This window comes from Eptesicus fuscus, chromosome 4 (genome assembly GCF_027574615.1).
Source record: "Eptesicus fuscus isolate TK198812 chromosome 4, DD_ASM_mEF_20220401, whole genome shotgun sequence".
Taxonomy (NCBI): domain Eukaryota; kingdom Metazoa; phylum Chordata; class Mammalia; order Chiroptera; family Vespertilionidae; genus Eptesicus; species Eptesicus fuscus.
In genome coordinates, this window is record NC_072476.1 from 3475788 (window position 1) to 3500876 (window position 25089).

General features: G+C 58.4%; 1 protein-coding gene across 4 annotated transcripts in view; it reads left to right on the forward strand.

Moving 5' to 3' along the window:
- Positions 1-4921: 4921 nt before the first annotated feature.
- The window catches only part of SCNN1B (sodium channel epithelial 1 subunit beta), a 54149-nt gene continuing 33981 nt past the window's right edge, over positions 4922-25089 (forward strand). The window contains exons 1-2 of one of the 4 annotated variants that reach the window (XM_054714423.1): positions 4922-5006; positions 23071-23216. Coding sequence is in view for 1 of the 4 variants with exons in the window: in XM_054714420.1 (XP_054570395.1) it covers positions 22850-22899; positions 23071-23216 (196 nt within the window). In the remaining 3 variants the exon portion in view is untranslated. Of the gene's footprint in view, positions 5007-22737; positions 22746-22839; positions 22900-23070; positions 23217-25089 lie in introns of those variants that run through there. The other 3 variants (XM_054714425.1, XM_054714420.1, XM_054714421.1) reach the window with 3 other exon arrangements.

The following is a 25089-nucleotide window of genomic DNA, read 5'->3' on the forward strand; positions in this document are numbered from 1 at the left end:
AAGAAGAAGAACACAAGGTCAAATTATTTTCCTAGTAATACTGAGGTGCTCACTGCCTCCTGCCATGTTAACCTTTGCACTGACCACAGCCCTGGTGGGTTTCTAGAACTCCACAAGCTGGCTTTCCCTTATTTATTCCAACTAAACAACGCGCCTGCCTCCTATTAAGCCAGACATTATGCAAAAATGCTGAACAACGCCATTCTTCCCACTAATTTCTTTTCGTTCGGAACATATTGTCCATGAAGGCATTTTGTTTGTGTTACTATGGAAAGTAATATTTAAATTTCTGATGAGCATCAGTAGATGTAACCCACATAAACAAAACTCTCTGGGGTCTTCAATCCTTTTTTAAAGTGCCAAGGATTCCTAAGACCAAAAACTTGGAAAACTCCTACATTAGGACAATCTACAGAGAAACACACATGAGATGAAGTGGAGACGATCGGAGCAGTAAGAAAGCATATAAAAATGTGGCGACAACACTGAGTTCAGAGACCACAGCATTTTTCAGAGTTCAATTTTTTAAATACAAAAACATAATGAAATAATAATCACTCGGAGCCTCACAACCCACAACAAATTGTTAACATTTTGTAATACTTGCTTTTAGTGTTTTTACAAATTAATTAATTAAATAAACTTTCCAGCTAACATTAGAATCCCTTTGGTCCCCACTCCATTTCCAAACTCTCGGGTCACTACTGTTGTGAATTTCAGTGGTTTCCTTCCTATATATTTAATTATAATATTTTTACAGTATATGCAATTGTTTTATGTTCTTTAAATTTTTACGTGAAATAATTCAGACTGTACACATTCATCGGCTGCATGTAAGGCTCTGGCTTAAGACTGCCGCCGGGGTTCAAACCCCGACTCTGATGCTTCCTAGTTGTGCGACCTTGGGCAAGTTACTCAACCTCTCTGTGCCCCAGTTTCCTCACCAATAAAATAGGGGTGATCCTGGTACCTGTCCCATAGGTTATTCTGGGTTTTAATGTAAGTGCCTACAACAGCATTTCAGAGTGAGCACTATAAAAGTGTTCACTCTCATTATTATTCCAAACTCTTGCTTTTTTCCCTCATGATTTTGAAGTTTATGAACATCCATATACATATATGGGATATGTTTCTTGTTCGGTGCTGCAGAGTATTTCATTGAGTAACCATTTCACATTTTATTTTATATATATATATATATATATATATATAGAGAGAGAGAGAGAGAGAGAGAGAGAGAGAGAGAGAGAGAAGAGAGAGAGATAATATGCAAATTGGATGGGACGCCGTAACAGTCACAACCAGCTCAGGAGGAGGCTGCATCATGACGCCTCAGGAGGAGCTGCATGCGCAGATGGGCAGGAGGGGACTGCGTGCCGCCCCCAGCCCCAGGGGACACACACCAGGGGGGGCATGCTCCAAGCGGCTGCAGCACAGCTCAGAGCACGCCCCCACCCCAGCAGACACACACCGGGGCGGGGGCGGGGGGGGGCGTGTGCTCCGAGCGGCCGAGGTGCGGCTCGGAGCGTGCCCCCAGTGGGTGGCGGTGGCAGCCAGAGCGAAGCAGCCCTGGTCCCAGATGCCTGGCCGTGGCTGGAGCAAAGCAGCCTGGGTGAAGCAGCCCAGGTCCTGGGTGCCAGAGGAAGCCAGTGCCGGCAGCCAGGGGAAGGAAGGCCTATTATTGCATGAATCTTTGTGCATCGGGCCTCTAGTCCTATATAATAAAAGCCTAATATGCAAATTGTCCCCTCGACAGGGAGTTCTGTGGGGAGTTCGACCGCTTGCTATGACATGCACTGACCACCAGGGGGGCATGCAGAATATGGCGGGCGTTGGCGACGTGGCACTGGCAGCGGGCAGCGATGGAGGTGCTGCAGGCCCCAATGGGCCCTAATGAGAACGGGACCGGGGCGGGACAGCAGAGCAGGTGAGTGGGCGGTGCCAGGCCAAGGCGGGTGCAAGCCACTGATCACCCTGCTGATTCAATAACCCCACCGCCACCTGGCTCCCAGGCTCTGAGGGAGCCAGGCAGGGGGCTGGTGCCCTGCCGATTCGATTGCAGGGCAACCAGCAGCAGTGGGGGGGCGGGGGGGCAATCGGTGGAGCGATCGGACCTCGCAGGCAATGACCAGTGGCAGCAGTGGGGGCCAGGTGGTCAGGGGAAGTGAGGGAGTACCCGGCCGGCAGCCGGCAGCTGCTAGGGACCCTACCAGTGCACGAATTTCATGCACTAACACCCCTGCTGGCCTCGTCGTAGGCAGCCATCTTGTGAGGGCATGAGGGTTGATTTGCATATTACCTCTTTATTATATAGGACTAGAGGTCCAGCGCATGAAATCATGCACGGGTAGGGTCCCTAGGCCTAGCCTGCCATCAGGGCCTTCCACCCACTTGCCAGTCCCCAGTCCCGCCCCGTCACCACCCATCCTGGTTCCCTGTGGTTCCCCCTTCACCATCAGGTGATCGGAGCCTGCGGGGGGCGTGGGGGGGGAGGGACCAAGAGGTCTGCCTTCCTCCTGCTCACCAGTCCCCTCTAGTTCTCTACTAAAAATAATGACAATTAACTTCTGTTTACTTGTAGAGATATATACATTTACTAGAGGCCTGGTGCATGAATTTGTGCACAGGTAGGGTCCCTCTGGATGGCCTGCAGGGATCGGGCTGAAACCCGCAGTCCAATGCCGCCTGCAGCTCCTACCTGCTGCTCCTGCTCATCCTGGCCCCACTACGCCTGCTTGTACCCAATGCCCAATCAGTCCCGATTGGGAGAGGCTCGTGCTGCTGCAGCAGCCTCACCAGCCATGAGCCCTGGCACCCTCCCAAGGGGAGTGGCCTGTGGGATTGGGCCAAAACTGGCTCTCTGACATCCCCCAAGGGGTCCAGATTGCAAGAGGGCGCAGGCCAGGCCAAGGGGCCCCACCGGTGCAAGATCAGAGCTGGGAAGGGACTGCGGGAGGGCTCCAGGGCATGTCTGGCCCCATCTTGCCCAGTCCTGATTGGCCGGACCCCAGCAGCAAGCTAACCTACTGATCAGAGCGTCTGCCCCACAGTGGTCAGTGCACATCATAGCAACTGGTCGACCAGTTGACTGTCTGCCCCCTGGTGGTCAGTGCACGTCATAGGGAGATGTTGAGCTACCTTAGCATATCATTAGCATATTACGCTTTGGTTGGTTGAACAGTTGACCAGTCACCGGACGACCAGACACTTAGCATATTAGGCTTTTATTATATATTAGAGGCCTGGTGCACGAAATTCTCAGCCAAGCCTGCACCCTCTCCAATCCGGGACCCCTCAGGAGATATCCGACTGCCAGTTTAGGCCTGATTCCGGGGATGGGGACCTAAACCGGCTGTAGGACATCCCTCTCACAATCCTGGACCACCGGCTCCTAATCGCTCACCTGCCTGCCTACCTGGTCACCCTTAACTGCCCCCTCCCTGACAGCCTGGTCACTCCTAACTGCCCCTCCCTGCCCCGCCGACCTGGTAGCCCCCAACTGCATGCCCCCGTCAGCCTGGTCGCCCCTAACTGCCCCCCCTGCCAGCCTGGTCGCCTCTTTCTGCACCCCCACCGCCCCCGCCGGCCTGGTCACCCACAATTGTCCCCCCTACCAGCCTGGTCGCCCCCAACTGCCCCCCTGCCAGCCTGGTCATCCTTCACTAACCCCCCTGCCGGCCTGGTCGCCCCACGCAGCCTGCTGTTCAGTCGTTTGGTCGTCCCTCACTAACACCCCTGCTGGCCTGGTCATAGGCAGCCATCTTGTGAGGGCATGAGGGTTGATTTGCATATTACCTCTTTATTATATAGGATTAGAGGTCCAGCGCACAAAATCATGCACAGGTAGGGTCCCTAGGCCTAGCCTGCCATCAGGGCCTTCCACCCGCTTGCCAGTCCCCAGTCCCGCCCTGTCACCACCCACCCCAGTTCCCCGTGGTTCCCCCTTCGCCATCAGGTGATCAGAGCCTGCAGGCGGAGGGGGGGGGGGGGGGGGACCAGAGGTCTACCTTCCTCCTGCTCACCAGTCCCCAGTCCTGCCCTGCCACCACCCACCCCGGTTTCCCCTGGTTCCCCACAGCCGGACACCCACACGTGCCACAGCGATGCACATAGAGTCCCTCACCCACGCGTCCCCTTTGTCACAGCAAGGAGTGAAAAGGAGCAGTCTCTCAGTGGCAGGATGGAGAGGGCTGACCGCGGGGGTTTCCGTGCACAAGGGACATGACAACCCACGTGTGACAGACATTGGCAAGAAAGTGGCTGAAAGGACGGTTGGCACCTTGAGCTGATGCGGAGAAGAGAGGAAGGGAGAAGTGACTCAGAGGGGAGGGTGGGCCGGCAGCAGGGGCTGAGGCGGGGCTCTGGAGGCCCGGAGGCCCACGCCAGGGCGGCTGTTTGAGTTCCTAACACAGAGGTGGGGCTCTAGGGATGGCGGGGGTCCGAGAGTGACCTGGGAGGGTGGCTGAGGCAGAGGGAAAGCAGAGGTGAGCCAACTCGGAGGTGGGGGGAGACACAGGGACACTTCTGGGGAATCTGCTGCAGGAGCCGTTCCCCTGAGGCACCCACCTGTCCGCCACCAGGCTGTGCGCGAAGGGCGCGGTCGCACAGGGGTGCGCGCTCACGGACAGGCCGGCGGGTGGAGCGTTGTAAGTGGCCGGTGATGAGCCTCCGGGGACTGTGGGGCCGTGGTCTCCGGGGGCGCGCGGGGAGGGACTCGGTGTGCATCGCCGTGGCGGCAGAATGGATGTGCGCGTTGCGCGTTCGGGGCGGGTGTGGGGTGCGCGTGGATGTGGCGTGCGGGACCGAGCTTAGTGGGAGGGAGGGGGAAAGTGGGCCCGAGGGAGGCGGCCGGGAGGCGGGCCGGTGCGGGTGGCCCGGCCTGGGCGCCGCCAAGCTCCGCCCGCGGGCGCTCCCGGCTTCCCCGCCCCGCGCCTGCCCTGCGCCCGTCCGGGCGCTCCAGCCCCACTCCGCCGCCGCCAGCCGCCGCCGCCACGAGGCCGCGACAGGTAGGACGCCCCCCCCCCCCCCCCACCATGCGCCCTCCGCGGCCCCGGCCCCAGTTTCTCAGCCGGGCGCCTGGGCATTGGGGACCCCGCCTCGGGGCAGGGGAGCCCTGCGGGCTGAGACGAGCCCCGCGAGTGCGGGGCGCGGGACGCGTGGCTCAGGAGGGTGACCAGGCGACCCCGGGGCACGGACCCGGCGAGGCGCCGCGCAGCGCGGATTTGTGGGGTGAGCGCCCACCCACTCGGCATGCCGGCGCCTTCTTGGCCGCGGTGCCGCGGGAGCGCTGCGCGGCGGAGGGCGGGGAGCCCGGGGACCCCAGCTGCCGGGGGTTGAACCGGGAAGCCCCGCCGAGCCGCTGGGGCGCGGGTGTGCTCTCCCGGTGCCCCGGGAGGGCGGGGAGGAGGCGGGCCCAGCCCCTGCCTGCCCTCGCCGAGGGTCCCTCCGGAGAGCGTCACATCGCTGTAACTTGGGGGGCCGGGGAGAAGTTGGGAACAGAGGGCGCGCAGCATGGAGCGGGGACCTCCCCCTGTGGCACAGCGGGGAAACTGAGGCATGGAGTTCAGGGAAGACGCAGCGAACTTCTGCCATCCGTAGGAAGCACCGCAGCACCCCCACTCCATCTCTGCCAAGGAGCCCTCAGGTGGGGGGCTGTATGAAGGCTCCCCCAGATCTAGGCATCCCTGTGTCCCAGCCTTCCTACCGACTGAGTGAGTCCACGAGGAATGCCTGGATCCACCCTCCTTTAGCTATAACCTGCCAGCCCCTGCCCCACCCCCCCCGCACCCCCCACCCCCCACCCCAGGGAACCGCTCCAGGACTTGGTATGTGAACTGCGCCGTGCATTCGGGGACTGGGCTCCCCCGCCCCGCTGTGGCTTCCGTGAGAGCTGTCCGTGTTGGTGCAAATGTAGCTCATTTATCTCAACTGCTGCATAGGCCCCCTGGCCATGCGCCCTGATGGGCATTTAGGTCACAAAACGGAGGGACTGGTTCCGATTTCAGCCTTTTGTATAAATTGGTGCCTCTGGGTTGAATACGAGTTCTTTGCTCCATGTCCTAAACTAACTTCGCAGGATCTGAATTTGGGGTTCAAAGTCTCATCTCATTGCACACACACATGTATGCACACATGCATAACACATGAATGTGTGTGCCCCTGGCCTACACACATACGCATGCACATGTTCATACACGTGTGCACTGCACATGCACAGGAGCATGTATGTGCACCTGTCTGGCTGTGGACAAGGACACCCCTCTAGCTGTGGTCCCCGCTGAGCCCAAAGACCTGAGACAGCCAGGCCACAAGCTCTGCCCGTCCAGGCCCCAGTGGGCAGAGTCCCCATAGGAATGGGCCCAGTTACCCCACTCTCCAATGGCAGGCAGAGGAGCTGGGCACCATGGCCACAGACAGGAGTGTCCCGGGTCCTGCTGGTGTCCCACAGGCCTATCAGCCTGATGCCCTGGAGTGGGTGCCAGGGCCATCCAGCATGGGCTGGCATGCCCCACGACAGCCGTGGAGAACAGCTGGAATCAGAGATGCTTGGATCCCAACCCCAGCCCCGCCCTCCCCAGCTGGGCAGTCCCCCTCCCTGCCTCAGCCCAGCTTGCTCATCGGTGACGCGGGTGGTGACACAGGAACCGTAGGGGGTCGTGGGAGGAAGAAGCACGGCGTGCAGAGCACGGGCGGCACTCGGCGAGCAGGAACTCTCGGCCGGGGCAGGGCAGGCCCAGCGATGGCCCGGGGTGGGGTGACGCGCAGAGCCACCCTGTGGGGCCTCGTCCACAGTGCCGTGCAGGCAGGGGATCCTGAGGGCTGAGTGGTCTGAGGGTGAGGTTTTGCTTGTGGGGAGCCCAGCCTGGCTCCATGCAGTCCAGAACGTCAGGGCACCTGCCATAGGTCCGCGCTGAGCGAGGCGCAGAGCCGCCGCCGGGTCCGCCTGTGAGATGCGGGAGATGGCAGAGGTCTCCAAGGAGACCTGTGGGAAGCCTTTATGGGGCCTACGCCCCTTTAAAAACGTCCGCTTACTCCCAAGGTTTTAAAAAGTGGGAGATGGCACATAAAAGCCCGTATTTCTGGATCCTCTTGAGCAAAGAGCATCGGAAAAGCTGACAACTCCAGGCCCAACATGCGGCTTCCCCTGGGACGGGCAGGCGCCCTCCAGGGTGCCCTCGTCCCCCACGGGCCCACCCCCCATTCTTAAACAGCAGCGCCGGCACCGAGTGAAAGCCAACACCCGGAGCCACCGCCAGCGCTGCACCCCGCTCTGGCACACGCGTGTTGTGTGGTCTAAGTCAAGTTACTTAGCATGTTGTGACTCCACTTTCCTGTATGTAAAATACGGGTAGTAAGTGGCCTGTCTCACAGGGTCACGTTAGGCACGGTGTACGTCAGCGACCTCACCCTCCTGGAGCCGGGCCTGTGCACGGGCCTCACTAAGCACTGACGCTGGCGCCGATGCCGGCAGTGCTGGCTGCCCGATAATGTGAGCTCCAGACTGCACCCCGTATAAACTGCTGTGGAAACACAAGCAAAGGAGGAAAGAGGGAGGGGGAAAGGAACACTTTGGGCTCCTTCTTCACATCAGAGGCTGCGATCCTAGATACTTTTCTGCCCCAGGACAGGAAGAAGATACATTTCAAGGAAAGCCACAAAGAGGAGGGCACTTCTAAAGTGGGTTTTGAAGGGTGACTATGAGTTTCTCTGGAGCAGTAGAGTGAAAACGGCATTTGCACCCAGAAATAACAACCTTTACAAAGGCCTGGAGGCGTGGCCAGGCGACGCATGTTTAGGGGTGCCAAGCAGCCCAGTGCAGCTGTGAGCGTGTAGGGAGAGGCAGGAAGACGGGTCTGGGCAGACAGAGAGGGACTGAAATCATGATGGGCTTCTGGCAGGAAGAGGGAGGCACAGCTGGCTGGCGACACTCAGTGGTTGAGCGTCGGCCCATGAATCAGGAGGACACGGTTCGATTCCTGGTCAAGGGCACATGCCTGGGTTCGGGGCTCAGTGCCCGTGTGGGGCGTGCAGGAGGCAGCCGATGGATGATTCTCTCTCATCATTGATGTTTCTCTCTCTCTCTCTCTCTCTCTCTCGCCCTCTCCCTTCCTCTCTGAAATAAAAAGGGGGTGCACATTTCTTGTGCACTTACTGTGTGCAGGTGCTCTTATAATCACCACCCCTGTAGTCCTCATGTGCCCCTGGGAATCAGGGTTTGTGATCCCCAATTTCGAGTTAGACGAAGGCTCAGGGAGGGTGAGTTGCTTGCCCAAGAGCCCACACAGTGGGTCAGTGGCAGAGCTGGGGTCAGACCCCAGATCTGTGTGATTCTGAAGGCCGGGCCCCCTCTCTGAACCTGTTTTCTCAGTGTAAAGTGGAGACAGGACCCGTGAAACCTGCAGCGGTTGGCTGTGAGCACCGGGTGAGCGGATGAAGCACACAGCCAAGCAGTCCCTGTGGTTATTGTGACTGGAATGAGGCCCCTCGGCCTCTCACACCCCTGCCCAGCCTCAGACGGGGGAGGGGCGGGGCGTGGCCTGGGCCAGAGGTCTCTGAGTGTGGCCCCTGGGTCAGCAGCCTCAGCGTCTGTCACTGTCACCCGGAGCGTGTCAGACGTGCCGGTCTCAGACGCGCCCTCGGCCTCGGAGTCAGAGGCGTGGGGGTGGCCTAGGTGGGCCTCTTGCTCCCTAACATTGTAGTCGCTGGCCTAGAGGAGGCCTTCAGATGAGCTCTCCCCGCACCCACCTCCCTAGAGGGGAGCTGGATGGGGAGAATTCTGTCCTCGGCAAAGCCCCCTGCTCCGGGGCTGCACTGGCCGTCTCCTACGGACGGGAGGTCACGGGCGGGGAGCCCCGGGGGCCATGCTTCAGAAGTTGCTCTCCTTCCTACGCTTGCAGCCCCCAGTTCGCCCATCTTGAGATTTCTGAGGACTCATCGGCCACAGAAAGCTTGTTATTAGGGCCGTCCGGCCTGGGGCGGTGGGGCAGTCTCTCCCCCCTGACTCCCATGAGGCTGTGTGTCCAGCCTCGTCCTGGGCAGGGGGTGTGCCCAGGGCTCTGCACCGAGGACCACTGAGGAGGTCCCGGGTCCAGGGGAGGAGGCGCGTCCAGCTGGGGACAGTCGCAGCGGCCGAGGGCCTCCGGGGGAGCAGGCCCCTCCGAGCGCTGTCGGGAGCGAGGAGCCGCACAGCCCCACGCGTGGGTGCGTGGTCAGAGTGGCTAGGTTTGCCGACATAAACATTAATATTTTCTGCACAGCCAAAACCAAACACCCGTAGACCCGGGCCATCAAACGAACACAAATACTTGCCACTCGTCTGACAAAGCGTGAATGTGCTGGGTAAAGGGCTCTGCAAACCTAAGGCCAACCACCCGTCCAAAACAGAAGAAAACAGAGTGGGGACAGGGCTTGGCTGTTCACTCAGAAAGGAGGACAAGCTGAATACAAACAGGAAAACGAGAAATGCTCAGATCCCCATGGACTCTGTCTCCGCCGCCATCACACAGGCTGTGCGGGGAGCACAGCCGGGCAACCTCGGGGCGTCCTCGGGACGCTGCCCTTCGACCTCTAGGGCCGAGCACAGCGTGCCAGGGCCAGGTGGCGCGCATGAGAGCAAGCAATGACACGCTGTCCGCACATCCACCAGCACAGCCGACACTGGGCACAGCCACGCGGGAGAAGGCTATGCGGCCCGCCCAGGAGAGCAGGCTCTGGAAGAACAGGTGTGAAGTCCTCTCCCAGCTGTGGCGTCTGCATGTGTGTGTGTGTGTCTGTGTGTGTGTCTGCGTCTGTGTGTGTCTGTGTGTATGTGCGTGTGTGTGTATGTGTGTGTGTGTGTGTCTGAGTCTGTGTGTGTGTGTCTATGTGTGTCTGTGTGTGTGTGTCTGCGTCTCTGTGTGTGTGTGCATGTGTGTGTGTGTGTGTGTGTCTGTGTGTGTGTGTGTCTGCGTCGGTGTGTGCGCTGAAAGGGCCTCCACAGGCATGTAATGTATACAGTTATGTGCACACATTAGAGCCTGGGGGACAGCCGGAAGCTGCTGAGAGTGGTTGACTTGGATCTTCAGTGAAAAGGAGGATTGCTTTTCACTGCACACAACTGGGTGCCCTTTAGATGTTTTTCATCCATATGTTCATTACATTATAGTTACATCATCCAGCCACACACATCTTTCGCTTTATTCAAAGCAATCATGAAGTTAGAGAGAAGATCACCACCCAAATTACATATTATGCTTTCAAATAAAAAATGAATTAAATTTTTTAAAAGGAAGGAACAAAAGAACAAATATTTTGTGATGCCACTTACATGAGGGACCTAGACGAGGCAGATGCAGAGGAACAGTGGAATAGAGGTGACCAGGGGCTAGGGAAGGGGGCATCGGGGGTTCATGTTCAATGGGTGCGGCGTTTCATTGTGTCGGGAAGATGAAGAAGTTCTGGAGATGGATGGCGGTGATGGTTGCACAACAATGTGAATGCGCTTAATACCCCTGAAAAGTACACTTAGAAATGGTTTAAGTGGTCAGTGTTATGCTGCGTATTTTGCCACAATGGAAACATTTAGGGACGACCAAAGAGAAGGAGGAGCTGTGATAGCAGATCGTCCGGGTCTGGTGGTTGGTCCTGCCACTTCCCAGCTGTGTGTACTTTAGAGCGAGCGTGAGCCGTTCTCTACGCCCGTCTTCCCGCTGCAGGTGGGGCCGCGAGAGCGCCGGCTCCCGGGCGTCCGGCACGGGTTCCGTAACGTGGTCCGTGCGAAGCGCTTGCTCTGCGTCCTGGGACTGTCCTGAGGTCGGTGAGGATAGGAGCGAGGCTCGAATAGCCACGGGACCAAATAGTGAGGCCAGCATACAGATGGGCAGGGGTCCAGGGAGTTTGTAAACGCATCGTCTGTATGTTTATGTCACTTTGTATTTGCAAAGTTAAAGCACTATGTGTTTCCATAGTGTAAATTACAACATGTGTGTCAGACAAAAATTTCTTGGCTGTTGGGAATACACAAAAGGTGCTGCAATTCTGAACCTGGAGCCTGCTACCCTACAGAGCGATTGGATCCTGGCTCTGTCACTTAGCTGTGTGACCGCAGGCAAATTACTTAACCTCTCTGTGCTTGTTTTTTCTCATCTGTAATCTTGAGATGATACAAATTCTCATCTCATTAGGGGTGTTTTAAAATGTGTCAAGTGCTTAAAACAGTGCCTGGCACACAGTGAGTCCTGAGTAAATGTTTGTTAAATTAACTTGAAATAAGCCTGAAAGTCTTAGCCATTTTGTTTTTTGAAAAGGAATTTCTTTTTTACCGTAAGGAAAACAAGACATGGTCATGGGGCCGAGCTGAACCTGGAGGCGTTCCCTGGGGTGGCAGTGGTTTGGGGAGGCTGCAGTAGGTAAGGGGTGCTGATGGGGGCAGTAAGAGATGGAGGCTCTGAGGGGTCATGGACTTGTGAGTCATGTTGTTATAACTCACACAGTTATAGCTATAGAATGTGAATTCAGCCCCACTTACTCCCCGTCCCCTGTGCCTCCCTAGCTGAGGCTTTGGAGGCTGGGGCCTCAGGGGCCCTGAATTGCAGACCCCAGGACATTCAGGCGGCCTGGCTCGCTCCTGATGTTCAGGGACTCACTGCCCAGCCGAGGTCTGGAGGGAGGGCTAAGGTCCAGCAGCCAGAGGCACCCTCCTTCAGGAGCTGCGTCTGATCCGATCCACCCGGGTCTGAGCTGGGGCTGGGCTCACCTCCAAACAAGCTCCTCTCCCCCCAAGTTGATTCCTGAACTCTGCTGCGGCTCCCCGCCCTGTCTGCTGTGGACTTTGTTGACTTTCCTGGCTGAGGGCACCACCCCCGACTTAGGAGGGATCACCTTTCTCCGCGGTTTGCCTGGGAGCGGGAAGAATTTGGACAGAGGCTTTGGGGAAGCTGGTCAGTGAGAGAGGCCCCAGGGAACCTTCGGGGCCTGAGGCTGTGGACCTGAAGTTCCTTTGAAGGACTGTTTTAGACATTGAGGGGGGCGAGGGGGTGAAATGTTTGGGAGTGCGCTTGGCACAGGGCCAGTGCTCCCTAATGAAAGAAGGGGCCATGTATGGGGCCAGGGGGGTCCCTGGGGAAACAATTCCGGTCCCCAAAGAACTACTGCCAAGGTATAGGGGTTTTATTAGTAATCCCCGGATTCCATAATTTTCCTCCACAGGCGGTTTGCGTTAACAGTTAAGAGTGGGAGTCAGACAGGCTGGAGTTGGAGCTCAGCTCTGTGTGACTGACAGGGATGCTGAACCTCTGAGCCCCAACTGGGGACTGGGGACAGTGCCGGTCCCTCCCTCGGGGGCCTGGTGAGGTGTCAGCAAGCTCAGTGCACCGCCCCTGAGCTCATGGCCGGCGGGTAACTGACCCCCAGTCCCTGGCCCCCCTCCTCACTGCTCTGATTAACTGCGGAACGTCCTTGCCGGCTGGGGGAAGGATGAGGGTGGGGCGTGGGAGGGAGGCCGGGCTGGAAAGACACAAACACCCCACCGGTGGAGTTCGGGGAACGTGGAAGATGGCAGTCAGGGCCTGCGGGTTCCGGGGAGGGTGATGTCAGTGGTTTGCACCTTGCGGCCTGTTCGAGCAGGAGCCCGTCCAACCCTCCGACACCAGATGACAGAGGGCAGCCTGGCCGAGGGACGGCGGGGCATTAGGCACGGAAGGCAAAACCCGGAGGGGCACGGGCACGCCCCGCAGTAGGGTTACTTAGGGAGTTCCCGGAGGCTGCGGCACCAGTTCACAGGACAGGAAACTGCTGGAGGCGGGCTTTTCTCACTGCTGCGCTCACTGCTTCCCTCTGCAGCCCCACCACCTCCCAGCAACGCTGAACGAATCTTGGTTGAATGAGTGAGTGAGTGAATGAATGAAGGATGGATAGATGGATGAGTTTCAGCCATTCATCCTTCATTCATTGAGACACAGTGGTGAGCAGCCACAGCTCTCAGCGCCTCCCCTGAGACCCACTCTCCACCCCGTTCCGACTCCTGAACTCCCACTGGGCCCCAGGGGCCCGGCCCCGGTGCGGCGCTGTGTCCGGTTGAACCTCAGGGTCCAGTTGGCTGAAGGCCTCTCGCTGCCACAGCGCGTTCCTTCGAGGGGGCGTGGCCACTGCCTGTGGCCTTGTTCGACGCGTGTCCTCGGTTTCTCTCCGCGTCTGATACGGTTCCTCAAATAAATGCTGACGGGCCGCGGCTTTCTCCCCCGCAGTAATAATAACAATAACCATCAGTGTCGTTTACGTGTAGGCGGCCTGGCGGGCAGATGTGCTAGTTCATGGGGTTCTTCCTGCAGTCGGGAGGGTTGGCTACAAGCACTCTCCAGCTCACACGCGGAGAAACCGCGCTGTCCCGTGGTCTCTGCCCCCTCCCACAGTCCCGTGGAACAGCTGCATCGTCTGCGTTTTGCAGATGGAGACGGGCGCAGAGAGGTGAAGCAGCTTGCCTCGGCACACGTTCTAACCCGAGCAGTCTGACCGGAGCACTCTGCTCCCGCCACGCACTGCCGGTGTCGTCTGAAAGGGGGCTGTGAAGAGGAGTGGGGAGTTTCGCTCCGTAACCGGCTCCCGGGGCCTGGGCTCCCCTGGAAGGTGTCAGCGTCCTCAGATGTGCCGGGTCGTGTGTGGGTGAAGATCCTAATCGCACAGGCCAGGCCAGAGCCCAGCTTGCATGTGGCTGTGGGCAGAGCCCCTCACCTTCCGAGACCAGATTCCCAGCCCCCACATCTCCCTGAGGCCTGGGAGCGGGCGTCCACAGAGCCTGGGCCGCGGCTGGGTCCCGAGGCTGGCAGGAAATGGAGGCTGAGCCGAAAGCAGGAGTCAAAGGAGAAACACACCACCCTTCCCTTCCTTGTCTCTGATCCACGCCTGTCACTCGCGTTTAAACAGGAAGGTTTATTTAACAAACTCCAAGGCAGGGGAACCCCTCTGGAGGTCAGGGCACAGGGAGCCCACTGAGCCAACGCTAACGGAGTCCTTACTATAGAACAGGCGTGGTTATCTCATTTAATCTGCACAGTCACCCTATCAAGTAGGTACATGATCGGCATCATCATCACCATCAGCATCACCACCACCATCACCTTCATCACCATCATTACCATCATCACCATCACCTTCACCACCACCATCACCTTCACCACCACCATCACCTTCACCACCACCATCACCTTCATCACCATCATCACCCTCACCATCATCATCACTATTATCCCCATCATCACTCTCAGCATCACTATCACCATCACCATCATCCCTGCCATCCCATCATCCCCATCGTCCCCAGCAGCAATATCATGGACACCCACGTGACTTCCCAGACCCAAGGTCCAACCAGCAGATGGGAAAACAGACTGGAAAACATGGCACCGCCATCCCCTAAGAGTTTGGGCTCTAAAGTCTGAAAGACCCAAATTTGATTCTTAGTTCTGACACTTTCTAGCTGTGTGACTTTGGGCGAGTGACATAAGTTCTCTGAACCTCAGAGCCCTTGTCTGTAAAATGGGGCTGATCACAGTTCCTGCCTCAGAGGGTGACGATGAGGGTCACATGAGCAGGTGCATATAAAGCCCTGGGCCTGGCTCAAATCCTAAAAGCAAAACAAACACAAGGGAGCAGTCTGGCAAGGGGAGCAGCAGTTAAGGGGAGCACTCGGGGTTTTTGGTTGGAGCTGCCGGCAGCTCTGAATGTTGAGGGGCCGGTGCTGCGCAGCCAGCGTGAGAACAGCGCTGAGGGCCAGCACAGGGCGACTTGGCAGCAGGACTGGAGAGACCACTCAAGGGCCCTTCTTTCTTCCTAAGAAGCCAGGGTGAGGAGGGATGAGAAGGCAGCTGTCGCCTGGGACAGGGCTAAGGACTCAGAGCTGGAGCTGTGATCCGTCCGGTCTGGAGAGGCCAGGGAGCAGGATCCTTTCCGCTGGACGGAGGAGGTTCCAGCAGGAGCCAGCCACTCCCTGACCCTGACCCAAAGGGCTCTCGGACGCTGCCAGCGCAGACCTCCCCCATCCCCCATCCACGGTGCCATTTCCTTCCGGCCCGGCCCCCTTTTGATGACATGCTTCTGAATTGCAGTGATGGTCGGTCCTACGCCAGGCGGCCTGAGCATCTCACCTCCAGCCTCCAGGGCTGCCAACAGCTGCGTGGGCTGTGTGCTCCACAGCTCCGGGGTGTCGTTCACGCAGAATACGTGTGAATGCTGCCCGAGGCTTGTGCTGGGCACTGCCTGCTCGGCCGCGTGGGGCAGCTCTGCGCGCCCCTCCGGCCGAGGGTACAGAGTCTACCTTGGGTGCCCAGGTCTGGCTGCAGTTCAGGCGAGCGAGCAGGGTCTGGATGCCACTCCAGACGCAGAGAGCCTCGCTGCCCAAGGCTTGTCCTTGAGAAGGTTGTGCCTGGGCATTGGGTGACCGGGGATGGTGATGGGTCACAGATTGTCCTTGGCATCGATTATTGAGAGACAATATGGCAACATGGTTATAAGAGCAGATCCTGGAGTCAGACAGACGTGGGTTCAATTCTGCTCTGCTGTGCGACTGGGCAAATCACCTGACCTCTCTGCGCCTCGGTTTCCTCCTCTAAAATATGGGCATTCAATAATGCACGTGGGGTATCCTAGCCTCCCTCTTGGCGAGTGCCCGTGAGAAGGAAACTGATGCAGGCACAGCTCTAAGCATAGTGTCCGCCAGGTAGTTACCCGGTCGCTGCATGGTAAGGGTCAGGGACATCACCAGGCGGGGAGCTGGGGCTCAGAGTGCCCACTGGACGGCAGCTCCCTGAAATCCCGCCAGGGCGATGGAGGATGGGGGCCCACACTGGAGGCTTTGGCCCAGAGCCAGATCCAGGACCTGTTAACGTGACTTTCCATGATCAGGTGCTTCCCAGTTCCGGAGACTGTGAGGGGAGGTGGTGCGGGCAAACGCCAGGAAGGAAAAGGGCTCAGTGCGGGCTTCCATCCCCGGTTCCTGCCCAGAGGGCAGCGGCCGACAGCCTCAAGGCCAAGTTCAGTCCACCAGCTGTTTCTGTGCAGCCTGTGAGCTAAGAATGTTTCTTCCATGGTTGGTAAAAAACAAGAGGAAAGTAATGTTTCTTGATACATGCAAATGACATGAAGTTCAAAATTCAGTGTTATGGAAACGCAACCACGCCCCATCACTTAATGTTAGCTGTGGCCGCCCCGCTTTTGAACTGCTGTGATCATGTGACGCACAGGCCTACGCCATCACTGGGCGGCCCTTCACGGAAAGGTTTGCTCCAGCACGTGGCTCCCAGGCCCTGCTGCCTGTCGGAACACCGGGAGCTTTTGAAAGCTTGATGCTCAGGTGATGCCCCAGACCAAGTAAGTCAGACTGTCCGGGGTGCAGCCAGGTCCACTACGCCGCTGAGTTTGGGAACCCCTGTCCCAGCCCCTACTGTGCGCCTCCTGCCACTCCCGGGAGGGCTGCCCCACGCTCAGAAAGCTTGCCAGAGCTTAGGCACCTTTTCTGCCCCGGCCTGTGGGCAGCGTTGCCGGCTGCCCCCAGGGGCCTTATTTCCAAGTGGCAGCAGCTGCTGGATCTGCCGTGGCTTCATCCTTTCACATCACCTCCAGCCTCCAGGGCTGCCATCCTTTCACATCACCTCCAGCCTCCAGGGCTGCCAACAGCTGCGTGGGCTGTGGAAGCGTTTGGCCCCTGGAAGCGTTTGAGTCTGAGAGTTCTGACTAAATGGTAAGGATGTGCCCAGCACATCTCAGACTCTAACATGCACACGCGTCCCCGCGGTCTAGGTTCCGATTCAGGAGGGCGAGCTGCTAGACGGTGTGACCTGGTGCCTGGCAGTGAGGCTGTCGGCCTGGATGAGTCTCCCGGGGGCTGTGAAAACGCAGTTTCTGATTCCGGGGGCCTGGGGGTAACGGAGACTAGCCTTTCAGCAAACCCCCCGCTGCCACCACTGCAGCCGGACGCGGAGAAGCACGGCTCGAGGCTGGGCAGCGTGCGCTTGGCCCTCGGCCTCACACCTGGGGTGGGACTGGGAGGCCCCACCGCGGGGTCTCTATTCCTTGCACCTCAGACGCCCGGCTGTTGCCGAGGAAATCAGGTCTTTCTTGGCTTCTTGGTGTCAACTGTCTGTCTGTCCAGTCCAAGCAGCCTCCTCGAGCTCAGAGCCACAGTTCACAAACGCAGAGTCCTGTCCGGGCGCCGCATAGCTCTGCCCGCCCCGACAGGTCCTGGTCCTCGCGTCCTCCCAAGAGGCGTCCCCAGCGGAGGTCTCCCCTTAGATACCACGGGGCCCTGCTCCAGCAGATCTGAGCCCAGAGAGGGGGTGTTGGCCCGCCAGGCCTGCAGCCACAGCCAGGAGGGAGAGGCCGCCCCTGAGGGAAGAGAGCTGCGGTGCTGGGCTGCGGGAGCTCAGGGGGGCCTCGCGGGGGTCGGGCTGGGCCCAGCGCCATCCGCCACAACTGCCTAGAACAAGAATGACCTCCCAGGCCAGGACCGGTTTCCTGGAGTCCTTGAACCTGAGAGGGCTGGCAGCTGGATCTGGATGGGTGAACTGGAGTTGATCAGAGATTGTGACTTATTTAATTCTCTTCCTGGGCCTTCGGGGCAAGGACTGGCTGCCTCACCGGGCTCTTCCTTGGCTCAGAAGCCCCTGCCCTGTCCATCCCAGGCAGCCCACGTGGCAGGACTGGGTGGCAGGCTCACGGGGAGGCCTGGCAGCCTATGCAAGCCCTGGCTCTCCACCGCCACGGTGACCTTGGGTGGCGGCAGTGTCGGTGGGGCCACCACGGTGACCTTGGGCAGAGGCAGTGTCGGTGGGGCCACCACGGTGACCTTGGGCGGCGGCAGGGTCGGTGGGGCACCACGGTGACCTTGGGCGGCAGTGTCAGTGGGGCCACCACGGTGACCTTGGGCGGCAGTGTTGGTGATCTTGGGCGGCAGTGTCGGTGGGGCCACCACGGTGACCTTGGGCGGCAGTGTCGGTGGGGCCACCACGGTGACCTTGGGCGGCGGCAGTGTCGGTGGGGCCACCACGGTGACCTTGGGCGGCAGTGTCGGTGGGGGCACCACGGTGACCTTGGGCAGAGGCAGTGTCGGTGGGGCACCACGGTGACCTTGGGCGGCAGTGTCGGTGGGGCACCACGGTGACCTTGGGCAGAGGCAGTGTCGGTGGGGGCACCACGGTGACCTTGGGCGGCAGTGTCGGTGGGGCCACCACGGTGACCTTGGGCGGCAGGGTCGGTGGGGCCACCACGGTGACCTTGGGCGGCAGTGTCAGTGGGGCACCACGGTGACCTTGGACGCGGCAGGGTCGGTGGGGCGGTGCGGGACTGACGAGGGCGAGGGAAGTGCAGAGGAGGCACAGGCTGGCAGTGTGTGAGCTGCTCTGCCGCAGCCTCCCTCCCGTTCGCGTGCAGCCTGGCAGACAGAACCTACCTGTTTGGCAGCCACTGTGTTCACTCTGATACTCAACTCCTATTTAAGTGCCTGCTGTGTGCCGGCCATGGATCTAGCCAGTGCCGTTCGGTACAAATATAACACAAGCCCCAAGTCTGACCCACATAAGCAACTTTTAATTTTTTAAAAAGTGAAAAGAGCCCTGACCGGTTTGGCTCAGTGGATAGAGTGCTGGCCTCCCGACTGAAGGGTCCCGGGTTCGATTCCGGTCAAGGGCACACACCCGGGTTGCGGGCTCAATCCCAGTAGGGGGCGTGCAGGAGGCAGCCAATCAATGATTCTCTGTCATCATTGATGTCTCTCTCTCTCTCTCTCTGAAATCAATTATATATGTGTGTGTGAGAGAGAGAGAGAAATTAATTTTAATAATGTACTTTATGGAACTCCTATATTCAAAATATCATTACTTGAACATCTCATCAATATTAAAAGTTATTGAGATGTTTTTAATCCTCACACGAGGACTTTTTTCCACTGATTTTTTTTAGGGAGAGAGGAAGGGAGGGAGAGGGAGAGAGAGAGAGAGAAACATCGGCATGAGAGAGACACACCATTGGTTCCCTCCCACACGTGCCCAAGAGGGGCCGGGATGAACCTGCAACTGAGGCACGCGCCCTTGGCCGGGACTCGAACCCGAGACCCCGTAGTCCGCAGGCTGACGCTCTGTCCACGGAGACAAAGCAGCAGGTTTTTATGGTCGGCACATCCTTTTAAACTTTATGATTGTGGTAAACGCACTTCAAACACCAGGACAGAACTCACCATCGTAACCATTTCCCACGCACCGGCCAGTGGCCTGAGCACACGCACAGCCTTGCCCGGGCGGCACCGGCCTGAACTCATCATATCGCCGGTCCTTTCACCACGTCTCCGAGGTCTGACCCTGAGGACACAGCTCAGCCCCCAGCGGCGGGGCCGCACTGACGGGCCACCTGTAGCCGTGGCTGCTGTGCTGACAGAGAAGTTCTGCTGCTGGGTCCTCTGGGTGCCCTGGGTCCTCTGGGTGCTCTGGGTCCTCTGGGTGCCCTGGGTCCTCTGGGTGCCCTGGGTCCTCTGGGTGCCCTGGGTGCCCTGGGTCCTCTGGGTGCTCTGGGTCCTCTGGGTGCCCTGGGTCCTCTGGGTGCCCTGGGTGCCCTGGGTGCTCTGGGTGCCCTGGGTGCCCTGGGTCCTCTGGGTGCCCTGGGTGCCCTGGGTGCTCTGGATGCCCTGGGTGCCCTGGGGTGCTATAGGGTGCTGTCGGATTGCTCCTGAATGCTGCTGAGGTGCTCTGGTGTGCTGTAGGATTTGGGGTGCTGCTGGGACGAGAAGCCAGCGCACACCATGGGAGTTTAAAGTCTGGTGGAGGGACAGGCAGGAAACATGAATAGGTCAGATGGTCTCTGATGGAGTTGGTTCTCCAGCGAAAATAAGTGGGGCGATGGGCTAGGTGCTCGAGGGCCTGGGGGCCAGGGTGGGCCCCTCAGAGAGACGGCCTTGGAGCTGGGGCTTGAAAGAAGCAGCCAGCTCCATGAAGACCGACGTGCCGGGCCTCAGTGCTGCCCGTGCAGCAGACCCTGTGCTGAAGTTTAAAAATATATGCACAGCCCGGCCAGGGGGGCTCAGTGGCTGAGCGTTATCGACCTATGAACCAGGAGTTCAGGGTTTGATTCCCAGTCAGGCACATGCCCTGGTTTCCGGCTCATCCCCAGTAGGGGGCGTGCAGGAGGCAGCCAATCAAATATTCTTTCTCATCATTGATGTTTCTATCTCTCTCCCCCCCTTTCCTCTTTGAAATCAATAAACACTTTTTTAAAAGATCTCTAGTTTAAAATATATATATAGACACCAAACCCAACTCAACCTGCAGAGTCAGAGCAGCTGTGCGCAAGGCCCAATGTGTGCGCGCACGCATGTGTCCATGTGTGCATGAGTGTGTGTGTGTGTGTGTGTGTGTGTGTGTGTGTGTGTGTGTGATCCTGGGGCACAGCCTGGAGCTTGGCAGGGGCTGGGGATCAGTGGTCCAGGGGCCACTGCTCCACGTGGGAATAGCAAGAAGCGATTTTGGAAACTGGAGGAGCAGAGGGGAGGGGCAGGGCAGGAGGGGGCAGCCAGGCCCTCTAAGCAGTGGGAAGGAGTTTGGCTTTTACTCCAAGTGCGGTGGGAAGCTGTTGCTGGACTCGTTGCGAGAAAATGCAAGGTCTTCTGACAAAAAATTTTGAATTCTCACTCTTTGTCTAAGGCAAATCCTATATAATAAAATCCCAGCAACCAAAATGGTGGGATGACCAGAGCTACCAGAGACCAGAACACCACGGCCCCTCGCCCAGGCTGGCCCCGCCCCCCAGGGAGCAGTTAGGGGTGATTAGGCAGGTAGGCAGAGTGGTTATGGGAAATCAGGCATGCAGGCGAGTAGTTAGGGCGATCAGGCAGGCAGGCAGAGCAGTTAGGGGTGATCAGGCAGTAGTCAGAGGCAGTTAGGGGTAATCAGGCAGGCAGGCGAGTGGTTGGGGCAATGAGGCAGGCAGACAGAGGTGGTTAGGGGTGATCAGGCAGCCAGGAGAATGGTTAGGGGCAATCAGGCAGTCAGGTGATTGGCTAGTAGCGATCAGGCAGGCAGGCAAGCAGTTAGGAGCCAGCGGTCCCGGATTGTGAGAGGGATGTCTGACTGCCAGTTTAGGCCTGATCCCGCAGGCCTGAACGGTCCCGGATTGCGAGAGGGTGCAGGCCGGGCTAAGGGGACCTCTTTCCCTCTGCCTCCCTCTCCCCGCCCCCCCCCCCCCAGTGCATGAATTTCATGCACCAGGCCTCTAGTAATCCTATCTAATAATAGAGTAACATGTAAATTACCATCACTCTGCTACGCCCACGATTGGGCGGCGGGAGGCTGGAGGGCGGGACTCGGGGTGGCCTATCCAGCCATTGAGAGGCATGGACCCGCTGCCACTGATGGGGGGGCTACCCTGCTGTTGAGAGGCGCAGGGGGCGGCTCTCAACGGCCAGATCCACGGCCGCTGAGGGGGCCTCCCGGGGACACCCAGCTGCGCCTCTCAATGGCAGGGTAGCCAGGTGTCCGCGGCAGCCCCCCTCAGCGGCTGTTGAGAGGTGCAGGGGGCGGGACTCCCACCCCCTGCGCCTCTCAACTGCAGGGTAGCCCCCCTCAGCAGCCGCGGACCATCAAAAGTGGGGGAGCTGGGTGCCTGTCTGCTCAGGCACCGAGGCCTTTCAGAAGCCTCCCAGAGGCCTGGTGCACCAGCGGACAGGCACCCAGCTCCACCACGAAAAGCGAAAGCGTATAGGGGACCCTACACGTGCATGATTCAATCATGCACTGGGCCTCTAGTAATAATAGGTTTAAGATGCCATGTATTATTGCCTTTAATCTGGTAATGGGGAAGGACTTGCAAGGTGGGCAGTTAAATATGGAGTGTGTTTCTATAGAAGGGCAGGGAATCTGTTGGTCGGGAGGGGAGAATAGACTCACCCCCGAGCAGAAATCATTCTGCGGGGTCTGGGGGCTTACTGACCGCCTGGCCTCGTAATCTAGACGTGGGAGGGAGGCCCCCAGCCTCGGCTCTCCTCACCCCGGCTCACCCTCGTGCCTCCTGGTTCCTGCTCTAATTACAGCTTTTATTAGTCAGTCAGGCTGCTATGACAAAATACCCCTACTGGCAGCTTAAACAACAAAAACTTTTCTCACCGTTCTGGAGGCTGAGAGTCCAAGGTCCAGGCACCTCCTGAGGCCTCTGTGGCTGCAGCCACCGCCTCTGGCTGTGTCCTCACAGGTCTGTCCTGCGAGAGGGCACCCCCGGTGTCTCTCTGGGTGTCCACATGTCCCCTCCTATGAGCAGGCCGGGCAGGTCGGATTAGGGCCACCCTGTTGGCCCCGTTTAACTTTAGCATCTCTTTAAGGACCCTAAAGTGCAGTCAATTCTGAGGTCCTGGGGGTTAGGGCTTCAACATATGAATTTGGGGGACACAATTGAGCTCCAAGTGCAGGTGGATGGGAGGAGAGCAGGTGCCCCCCACCCCTACACACAGAGCAGTGATCATATTTGGAATGTTTATGTAAAAGGCCCTTCCACCAGGAAAGGTTCCCAAACATAGTCAACCCTCGAAACCACACCTAGGCTGGCAGCTGAATGTCAGCCCTGCCCCACCCGGCCCTGAAGGCCAGGCGTACTTACTGAACACCTACTGTGTGCAAGTTCCAAACTCAAGCATTGGGAAATCCAGGGACCTCCCCACCCAGTAGCACGGATTAGAGAGGGATATAAATAGCCATGATCTGTGACAGAGGGAAGTAAAATAGAAGGAGTTGGTCCACAGGGTGAGGGTGAGGGTGAGGGTGAGGGTGAGGGTGAGGGTGAGGGTGAGGGCGGGGGGAGGAGGAGGATGACAAGGTGACTTCCATTCGGGGAGCGGGGACTGGAAATGAAGCTTTCCCCTAACTGGACAGAGGGGGAAACCAGGGCACAGAGAGGGTAAGTCGATTCCTCAGTCACACAGTGAGTGACGGCTGGGATTTAAACCCACGCTCTTAAGCACTACCCTGTCTTAAAGGGGAATGAGGGGAATAAATGGAGACATGCAAGTTGGGGCCACACTGGACGGCATCTTGAAAGCCAGCTAAGGGCTCGTCCTTTATTCTGCAGACACAGGGCGCCCTTGAAAGCTTCTGACAGAAGTGTGACCCGGGCCAGCGGGGCCTGGGAAGTGCCAGCCGTGCGGGGCTCGAAGCTTTCCTTCCTGAGCTGGGAAACTCCCCTGCCAGCACCGTCCTTCCGAGGCTGCCTCGCAGGTGAGTGTGCACGCCCAGCGGCCACCTGCACTGTTCCAGCCCTTCCCCCACAGGACAACACCTCACCCCACGCCACGCCAGCGCTTTGCGGGCATTAGCCCCTTTCAGCCCTCCCTGAAAATGCAGGCCCGGGGCCGGGGGGCGGGGGGGTCACGGTCACAGATGAGCCCTTGTGATGGTCTGAGACTCCACTCACCTCTGACTCTGAAGCTCACATTGTGAATAATAACAGAATAATTCGTGTTTCCTGGTGGCAAATAGAGACGCCATAGAGCTGGACCTATTGCATGAGCCTCAAAATTTTACCAGGGTGACCTTACTTTTCTGACTCTCGTCAGGACGCGGCCTTTTCCTCCCAGTGGGTAACCATCTCCATCCTCCGCCCCCACTCCCCGCCCACTGGCCTGTTCCAGGCCTGGCAGACACTGTCCCTTCAAGGTGCCTCCAGCCTTAGCAGGGAGGGAGGGAGGGAGGGAGGGAGGGAGCACATGAAACTGGCCACATTCCTCCCCACCAGCTGTCAACACACACCACCCACCCGGGCAAGTGGCCGCTTGCATGCTGGGGAGGGGCGGGCCGGGGGCTTGTGTGCTCGCCGTTGGCACCCCCAAGTTGTCTGCCCATTAGGATGCATCGGGCCTGGGGGGCGAGCTGTCTCCCCACCTGAACGTAATTGTACATTATAAAGCCCGGAGCAGCCGCGTCCCGGCAACAAGGAAGCAAACGTGGCTTCCAGACTCTGTCAACAGGGTTTGGAGACAGGGGCCACCCAGGAAATGCGCGTTCCGAGGCTGCCGCCTCGCCTCCGCGGGAAGCCGCCCCGGGCTCGCCCCGCGCCCGGGAGCGAAGGAAGGGCCCGCCTGCCTCCATGGGGAGCACTGGCGAGCTGGAGAGGCCCAGGCCGAGTTCCCCAGCTGACTTGGACCCCCGCTCTGTGAGGCTTTTAAACATTTTATAAAAGTAACGAGTTTTTTGAAAACTTGCAAATGCTAGAACCCAGGCTGAAGAGTCTTCTAACCTGAACTTCTCCGAAAGCCCCTGTGGACCCTTGATCCCACCCACCCAGCACCGCCCGCCCTTCCCCTTAGCTAAAGGCTAAGATCCCTACACTCATTTTTTAATTGAATTAATTGGGGTGACATTGGTTAATACAATTATATCGGTTTCAGGTGCCTAACAACCATCTTCCCAGACAATCCATTTTCCATAAAGCTATAATCTCACTTTTTTCCGTGTTGATATAAAAAATAACTTTCTCCTTTATTACTTTTTAATCATACAAGTAATATCTGTGCATTGTAGAAAATTACAAACCACAGGTAAACAGCCATGGGTCCTTCCCCGCCGAGATCACCGGTGTAGCCATCTGTTTAGCCCCGTGCAGACTGTTCTTCCTCTGCACATAAACCCAGTTTTTTAAACAGAAGCAGTTAAGCACCCTTCTCAGCTCCGGGTGTGTCAGATGTGCCCTGGCATCCTGCCGCCCTGTCGCCAGGAGTCCGCGCAGAGAAGGCAGCGGCAGGGGTTTCGTCGGCACGAGGTGTGGTCACCTTTCAAACCTGCGTGTGGCACTGGCCACCCGTCGGACAAGGAGCACGCTGGCCTCCTGACAGGGCGGCTCCTCCCAGGCGTAGCCCGTTGGCCAGAGGCCAGATGGGTGCTGCTTCCCCTTTAAAAGGCCATCCCAACGTCAGGGGTTTTCCAGCCACACCTGATGTCCTGGAGGTTAGGGGCTGTGGGCTGGGTGGCAGGTCCTGTGTCAGACGCCTCCTGGGATGGAGGCTGATGTAACCTCAGGCTGGTAGTAGGAAAACCGACAGAACGGGTTTTATAAGAACACAGCCTGGCACAGCGCTGGGGCCCAGGGGTCCAC